Source organism: Myxocyprinus asiaticus, chromosome 3 (genome assembly GCF_019703515.2).
Source record: "Myxocyprinus asiaticus isolate MX2 ecotype Aquarium Trade chromosome 3, UBuf_Myxa_2, whole genome shotgun sequence".
Taxonomy (NCBI): domain Eukaryota; kingdom Metazoa; phylum Chordata; class Actinopteri; order Cypriniformes; family Catostomidae; genus Myxocyprinus; species Myxocyprinus asiaticus.
The window spans coordinates 66,342,501-66,351,690 of NC_059346.1; the positions used below are offsets into that span (position 1 = coordinate 66,342,501).

Sequence of the window (9,190 nt, forward strand, 5' to 3'; positions counted from 1 at the left end):
TGTGGCATAATGTTGTAAAAAAGAGACAAAAATCTGTTCCAGTGAGACACTTACAATGGAAGTGAATGGGGTCCAGTTTTTGAGGGTTTAAAGGCAGAAATATGACGTTTATAAAAGCATTTACATGAATTCTTCTGTTAAAACTCATGTGTTATTTCAGCTGAAAAGTTGATGAAATAGTCATTTAAGAGTGGGCCTATACTTACCTCGTCCTGGCAACGATGTTGTAAAATTGTCTACAACTTTCCACAGATGCGGTTAGTAAGTGATTTTATGACAGTACAATCATGTTAACACACATATTGTTTATGTCTTGTGTCTATACTTTTGAAACAGTGAGTATTTGAATGTTTACAGATTATTGACCCCATTGACTTCCATTGGAAGTGTCTCACTGGAACACACAATTGTGCTTTTATTAAAGAAAAGGAGGTAAAATTATCTTTGTCTTAATCAACATTATGCCACAAATGCTGTCGACTGAGATTCACTTGTATTGAACCCGGAACATTCCTTCAATCTGTGAAATAGGCCCAAATAGTGATGCAGCAAAACAATCAAATAAAAAAAAAATTTCGAAAGGAAAAAAAACGTAACATTATCCAACACTATCCACATAACATTGTGGATAATACAAGGCTTTATAAAAGCATGAGTTTTCGATCAAGCCCTTTATTTGACACCACTGAATGTGTCTTTATAATAATTAGGACGGATGCAAGTTGTATTTTACTTCACGTTTGTATTCCAGCCTTTATGGGACAGAATACATTTGTGTAGAATCGTGTAGAATAAGTTCGCATTTCAGTCGCATAAAATAATTAGTGTGTTACCAACGATGGATTTTAGCAAACGTTCACAACTAAAGTTCGGTTACATATATGTTGTAAAAATGACATCAACATGCCCCGCGCCCAAACCGAGATAAAATATGCAATAAAAGCAATACACGGATATCTTCCTCTTGTCTGATAATTGCCACATGAGTTCCTCTAAAGAAACATGTGAGTCACTCAGATCAATAAATCAATGAATCAGTCAGCTGTGAGGTCTACATTTTTGATAACCAAATAATGTAATTTTTCGTTTGACTTCGTTGGATTTACAGCTTGCTTGTCTTTTGTTTACCTTCCCGATTTCGTGATAACCATTTCTGTGCCACGCTTGTGAAAAAGATCCCAGAGTTCCTTGGCTTCGAGGTGAACTTTCGGGTCGTCTTCCACCTCCTCCTCTGGCTCAAGTGTCTTCAGAGGCCGGAGATGCGCGGCGGCGGCGGCCGCGGCGGCGGCGGCTTGGTGTCCCAGTGAAGAGAAGTGAAGGCCGGTCTCCGCGGCGCCCATCAGCTGCTCCATTATTGGCTTGCCCAGCGCCCCGGGCAGGGACAGCGATCCGTTAGGTGGCAGTGCCAGGGCCGGGAAAAAGGGCGGCTGGTGACCCAGCATCGCACTCATGGCAAATTCCGGACCCCGGTGAGGTAAAAACGGGTGATATGCCATACTGGATCCTTGAATAACTGGATCTCTCATCGGGAAGCTCATTCAAGTCCAGACAGCAGATGCGGTGTTCCTCAAGATATTACAGTCGGCTAAACAGTTGTACTGGACAAGTCCTTCACAAAATCCAGCTTTCCCTTCGGAAGTGGAAAAACATCCGACGCCTCGGTGTGTAAGTCTCTTAATTTTTCTCTAGCTGGAAAGAATGTAAAAGAGAGAGTGGGGACCGGCTATCCATTAATATTCGCCGGTGCTGATGTGCTGTTGATCTTTTGTCAGTGCGCAATGAATCTGAAAATAAAAAACACAACAACAACGAATGAAATGAAACGCGACCGAGTCACTGTCTGTCAGCGTGTGGTGCGTCGGGTTCTTTTGCTTTTCTTTAAAACAGACATTCCTGTCAAACTGCGATCGTCCCGAGTCCTGCAAAAGAGAAGTGTTGAAATATTTCGGTGGCTCAGAATAATTCCTCTGTCTTTACTTGTTGGAGGTATACACCTTCACGCGCTCACACGCACACTTTCACACACGCACACACACATTTCAGCGGAAGAACGGGGTCCAGCACAGAGATATTCCCAGTGCTTCTGAACTCCATCGGCTTCAGACGTGTGGATGTGTTGCATGTTTCGAGCTGCAGCTCTCTGTTGATTGGCTCTTTGACGCTTTCGGGCCAATTGTGTTGCTCTGTAGGCGTGGTTTTAACAGGTCGGGTGGAGGGGAAAGACTTGAGACTTATAAAAAGGTGTTTGAGAACTCTTTTGCTGCCGCGAAACAGCACTGCCTCACTCTCTGTTGTGTGAAGATGTCAACATCATCAGGACACGCATCTGTCGGTCTGTGGGACCCAGAGAAGGAGACGCGCCGAGTCTCGTGCGCACAGCGTCACTCTTGCCCTCTTTTCATACACAGAAGATCAGATATCACTCCTGCCGTAGCCTATACGGTACCTGAGAAAGGCAACCAGAAAAGATTTGAAACACAATTCGTTATTAGTTAAAGCAGCACATCTTGCAGTTCATCAAATTTCTATAGCAAGCAATCGTTGTTGCAGTGTACGATGTCAATAATAGAGTTGTGTTCGAATTGCTGGCTAAAATTCTGCAGCTTTCACTTTCATAGAGGTCTTGTCATAATAATGCGTTAATTACAAATGCAATTCATATTCGATCATTCAAAAAAAGCTTGTTTTTTTCAGGCTGGCGTCAGGGAGATTTTATTCAAATGAATTTACAATGCAGTTTTTAGGCTGAAATGAGTCTTTGTGGTTATAAACATTCTTCCTTCAGATTTCATTAATCTCTCTCTCTCTCTCTCTCATGACATAAATTGCGCATGACGCTTGAATGAAACTATACGAACACTTCCCCGGTCTGAGTTTCTTCTGAAATGAGTGCTTATTTTTTTTAAGACACCAACATCAGCATGGATTGAAATGTGCAATATTTTAAACATTGTTCAATACACTCGATTAAACTGGTCATATTTAAAAATAATGTATCTTAGCAGTGGACAAACTGCAAATGATTCGAACAGATTGTTGTTTTCACTCATTTTTCAATGTCTTGCTCAATTTTCTATTTCGAAATACTCCAGACAGGTCGCATGTGTACTGTTGTGGTGATTAGTGAATGCAACACACTCATCTATGCTGTTTGTCTCTGCAGTTCCACTGGCGCCCGACACACAACACAAGATTCATTCACACGTAAACAACAGAGGGTCCTGGACTGCCATTTTACTTACACAGTGACTCAATTATCGGCCCTAAATCTGGTCAGCAGACTAGAGAAGCTATCTGTGACATTTATCACCCCTCATCCTTTACCCCAACACTGCTGTCATTTGACAAACCCAATTTATGATACAAACCTCAATTTTCAATTGAATCTAACCAACAATAATGCGATAAAATAAATTAGCTATTTTTACAATACACTATCAGCAGTTCCAGGTGTCCAGGCTCTAGGGAACGAGAATAAACAAATGGCGAAAATAATCAATTAAAGCTTGCCACTGTCCTAGCGATGCGTCATGCAATGTACTGTGTATTGTACATTTAAGTCACTTTACTCTGACGAATTGCATGTACATTTAATGAAAATAGCACTTTTTAAGTGCATGCAGCCTGATGCTCCTCTTCAAATACATAAATATGTAAAGGATTTAGAATAACATTCTGAAATCCTATTCTAGCGTATTTTACCCAGATGCAGGAGCAGTTTTCTGTGACCCGTAAGTATAGGCTATGAGAGGGTCATATCTCCACAACTGGATCCATACAACATTTTTCTTTCTATCTAGTAGTTACAATGTGTCCTCACAAATGTTCAAACCCCAGCAACTTGTTCCACGTGCACTGTGCATTGATTCATCGCTACTCTACGGATTGTAGTGGGAGCGCATCAACAACATGTCCAACCCCTGAATTTGTGGGGGTTCAGTCCTCCACCTATGCTTACTAAAATATATGTAAATAGTAATATCTATTTGCTGCACATTTCTGTGTAGAAAAAGCTGTCAAGAAGAGTGACACTGTGTGGCCTGTTTATTCCGGCAATTGCTACCTAGCTAATTACGTAGCAAACTTTGGGGAGCGTTCAATACACTATTTAAACATTTACAGGGTTAGGGCTCTCTCTCTCTCTCTCTCTCTCTCTCTCTCTCTCTCTCTCTCTCTCTCTCTCTCTCTCTCTCTCTCTCTCTCTCTCTCTCTCTCTGTGTGTGTGTGTGTGAGTGAGAGAGAGAAAGAGAGAGAGGAATGGAAACATCTGATCAGTACAATGAAGTTTATTAGTTATTATCTCTAGTTATTTTTGCGTTATTATCCTTCCTGATGCCGATTTATGGACCATAGCAAAGAGTCATTAATAAAATCCACTGAAAAATGATTCATTTTACCTTCCAATGGTTCAGACCTACCAGTCATTTTTATGGAAGTGAACCTAATGTTTCAGTAATTTATGCAAAACTTGTTACAGCTATTGACAAAAAAACATTTTAGATAATTAGGAGATGTGTTCACAGATTGATCTGTGAAGAGATCCATTGAGGTCTGAGAGATGATCAAGGGAAAATGTTCATGGGGAAGTCTCCATGATCCACAAACGATTTGGGATCAATCAGGAAAAGCATGTCATACCTGATGCAATAGCTCCAAAAAATGGTTTGCTTCAACTTTGGAGGAATGCACTTTCTAATACATATCGGGCAGGCAAATCCTTTGTATACTTTTGAGGTATTCAGGAGTTTTCCAATGACAGAGACTTAAGTTAGCAGTTTTAATATAATGGAACACAGAAGCCTTTGTTTTGAACTGGATCGTGATTCAGTACAACATACTATTTTCAGACTGATGTATGTCTCATAGTCTTGATGACCCTGAAGTCGTTTAGGTCCAAGACTTCCCTCCAATATACACTGGTCTTATACAAAAGCCACACAGTCAGGCATGTCATTTCACAGGGTGGTTTATAACATTTATGTTGTGAATTTTGGCACCATTGGAAGTCCGCCACATTTGACAAATCATGTGCCAAAACACAGCTTGGCTTTATACCAGCACACAACTTTCATAAGCACCCTCACTGAATTTTACGTCAGCTGAGTTAAATACAGGGATCCCCTGCTCAGAAAGCTCATGTCAACAGGAGGCCTCTCCCTTATGCCTAAAATATGTGCTGTGGAGCTTGAATTACTGTGATTTGCTGTTTACTTGGTGGCAATACATGAAAGGGAGTGTAGGGACACCCAGCACTGGAGGTCTGACAAGTTTGAATTTCATTCAACTGATATTGCACATTTTATCAATTTTGTCATATCCTTTAGAGGATATACTGTAACCATTATATTATAATCAACTGCACTCAACTCATTATTTCAGTGAGTCACAACTGCAAACTTACACTACTGCGCCAGGTACGCCTGTGTTCATTTGAAATGGTATTTTGTTGCTTGTTGTCTTGTGGTCCTCAAGGAGTGTGCAAACTGCAGAGATGACGAGTCTAGTGGAAGAGAATCTGATCTCAGCTTCTTAATGTCCCCACAAAAATATTCAGCACTGGAATATAGATAATTCTGATCTCTAGCCTCCCTCTGTGTATGTGGGCAACTGAGTCAAGAAAATTAAATTATGAACAAGCAAAGTATGAAATTCCAGAGTACCTTGTGTATGAATGGCAAAGTAAATGTTCTTTTCCCTGATTGATGAACAGGTTTTACTGATAATAGGAAATACAGTGGGCCATAGAAACTTCCTCAGGATGTAATAATGTTATCCTATATAGTCAGCTGTATTGTGCAGTGTCAGTTTGATGTTGCTGCTGTTGTCTTACAGGTATTTCTGTTCTATTGTCTGTCTGTTAATCAATTAAATAACCAACCAAACAGCCAATTAATCAGTCAGTTTGGTAAGCACACAGTTGAAGTTGAACTGTTGTTGCAGGAATCCATCAGTCCATCCATTTAATTTAGTCTTAAAGGAATATTCTGGGTAATACACAAGCACAATCGACAGATTTTATTTTATTTATTTATGTATTTATTTTTTAAAAAAGGACGGACAACTCTAAATTAGTTTTTGTGGCAATCAACATTATGCCACAAATCCTTTGAGTGTAACTTGTTTTGAACATGTTCCTTTAAGTTGTCATAATTTACAGTAGATAGCCAATTTAAAAATAAATATATATATATATATATATACTTTTTTGTTATTTTTTATTATATTCAAATTGGGGTGTCATATGACAATTGATTTTTCTAAAAACAATCATAATAATCTGCCTGTTTTAAATCTAATATTTTAACACTCAATGTAAAAAAATATAAACCCTACACTGTAAAAAAAAAAAAAAAAATCCTGTTATTTAAAAAAAAAAAAAAAAAGAAAAAAACTGCCAGCTGTGGTTGCCAGAATAATAATGTAAAAAAACAAACAAACAAACAAAAACAAAAAAACAGTAAAAATGTAAACAACTATACAGAACAACCTGTACATTTTACAGCTTAAAACTGTTGTAATTTACATGACCATGATGGCACTGTAAAATATATATATATATATATATATATATATATATATATTTATTTACAGTAATAAAACGTCATAAACATGATATTAATCTTCTGAAACTGTAAAATTCTGCTTTTCACTTTATAATGCATTGTTAATCACCGTAGTAATTACAGAAGAGCACATGATAACATGAAGTTCATCAATAGTGGCTCTTTCAGGAGCAATGACCAATAAACATGTAGAGACAGTGCTCAGTGTCACTCACACAAATACTAAACACCGTCAGGGTAACACTTGTGAAATTAAAATAATGTAATAAACATTAACTAAACTACATCAAATATAACACAGAACACCCCAATGTAAATAACTGATATTAAAAATAAGAAGAAATATAAATATTCTCATAAAATATAATTAAATGTGATGGGTCACACAGGGAATTCTGGGAATGCCCGATTATTTTTATTACCATACTTTTAACAATAATTTACTGTAAAAAGTACATATACTCTCTTGTTAAACAATGTAAGTTTTACCATTAATTATACAGGAAAATCCTACTTTTTACATAAATGCTGTAAAAAAAAAAAAAGAAAATAATTTTGACAACATTTTATTGTAAAAACTACTTTGATGTCTTTTCAAATGACCTGGTTTCGTTTTATTTCTGTAGCATTTTTACAGTCTTTTACCGTTCAAATTAAAGACATTTTTTACAGTGTATTGGAGTGGGTAAAATGCTGGCCTATAGTGTGTATAAGTAATCAAATATAGGCTAATAACACTGCTGACGCTACTTCCCTGTGACATTTTGTTTTTACAATTTACCGATCTTTCTAGTAGATGCAGACATTTCGTTTTCATCACAACCTTTATAAGCGTTTTAACGGATCCTTGGTTCCCCGTTGTGGAGCATGCACACAGAGTGTGATATTACACTTTATTCTCTGAAGTCTGTTTCTTTTGCAGTGTACAGTTTTTACATCATTAAAGAACATTTGAAAACGTGCATACAAGGTAAACACCCTGGAGCTTGGCTTTGGCAGTAGTGTGGAAATATTACTACAGTCCTGATAACATATTCACACAGTTGATCTCTGAATCTGTGCCATAAGGTCTATTGAGAAAGCAGTTTAATATAAACGCTCATTCTTTGCTAGACATCATTCTCAGACATGTTAAATGTTTTTTTATTTTCAGCAACAGGCTGACGTAAAGTGACTTCTTGAAAACAAAAGGAAGTCGAATGCGGCTTTGATCTTTCATCTATTAAAATTCCCACAGATGTTTTGCATGAAGAGGGGGAGTGTTTCTTTAATCCAGGGAAATTGATTGGAGCACAAAGCGCCGAATAAGATGGAAGTGAACTAGTCAAAAAAATAGTTTACTCACCTCAGCCTTGAACATAAACAGTCGAGCCGGTTGTATGAAGACTTCTCGTTTTTCACTGACACGTATCTTCTTCCGCTTTATACAACTACGTGCCAAACACATGCAGCTCTGGGGGACTTTCTTTTCTCAGCGTTTGCATCGCGGTATCCAAACAAATCAAAGGTCCATTTGATTATTCGGAAAGCTTTTTAAGTTTCTTTGGTTATCAATGGACTTATCATTTCCAAGTAACAGCAAGTGTCCCGATTAATTCTTAGTACCCTATATGATAGGTGGCATCATAATCGTGTTTGACTCTCCCGAGACACCAATCAAAACAAACAAATTCCGACTCTCTCTGATTTCAGCATTTACAGCCCCATGCAGACAGCAAAACCACCATTCAACAAACCAATTCAAATCCGATTTGGAAACGTTTTGGTTTTCAGAGCGAGGCAGCGAAGAGCCCGTAACCTCTCAGCACCGGGGTCATGTACTACTAATAAGATCCATGGCCCACAAAGAGGCTGCAGAGCTTCACAAATGTCCCTGGCGACCGACTGTGGCCTACGGACCTTTGACATACATAGAAAATTAATTGGTCACTATATTAAAGATGAAGGTGGGATTCCAGTTAATTAGGCGTGATTGAACATTATATGATTTGTCCCCAGCCCCCGGTTTGTTTTTGCGGATCAGCTTTTGTGTGTGTTAAATGAGAAGTGAGTATCGTGGTGGCTGTGTACAGTGTGGTTTTGTGAACTGGCGACAGCTCCAGTCCACGGGAAAAACTTAATCACTGGACCTCATTATCTCATTTCTCTCGCCATCTTTGGGGAGCAAGCCCTAGTCAAGAGTGGCACAACATTCTCTCGTATTCTGTCTCTCTCTTTTTTTTCTCTCTCCATCTCGTTCTCTTTCTACTTTTCTGTCTTTTGCACGAAAATGTCGGCAGCATAAACCGTGAAAAGAAATTAGTAAATGAGGCAAGTGTCTGCGGTATTCTGTTTAGAGTCCACAAAGAGCAATGAGAAGTAGTTAACGGCGTGTTTGTGTATCAAGAATTAATTACCAGTTGGTGTTAAAACTGCATTACAAAGTCAGGCAAATGTCAACGCGATTTTGAAAACTTAGTTTAAACTGTTGGTTTGATGGTCGTTACGTCAGCTATATATTGTTTGTGTGTGTGTATTTCATTAACGTTATACGTTAGCGCGTGATGTCCGTCTTTAGAAATTTCAATCTTTTATTTCTAATCCAGTAACGGATTAATGATGACACGAATAGCCTACAATATTTTTAA

The 9,190-nt window shown here is 38.3% G+C and overlaps 1 protein-coding gene across 2 annotated transcripts in view; it reads right to left on the minus strand.

Annotated features, from left to right (window-relative positions):
- The window catches only part of LOC127422713 (T-box transcription factor TBX3-like), a 14,913-nt gene extending 6,957 nt beyond the window's left edge, over positions 1–7,956 (minus strand). For both annotated transcript variants that reach the window (XM_051666454.1, XM_051666453.1), the window contains exons 1-2: positions 7,909–7,956; positions 1,129–2,446 (exon numbers count right to left, since the gene is read on the minus strand). In XM_051666454.1, coding sequence (XP_051522414.1) covers positions 1,129–1,538 — 410 coding nt within the window. In that variant the 5' untranslated portion in view covers positions 1,539–2,446; positions 7,909–7,956. The remainder of the gene's footprint in view (positions 1–1,128; positions 2,447–7,908) is intronic.
- Between the last annotated feature and the right edge of the window lie 1,234 nt (positions 7,957–9,190).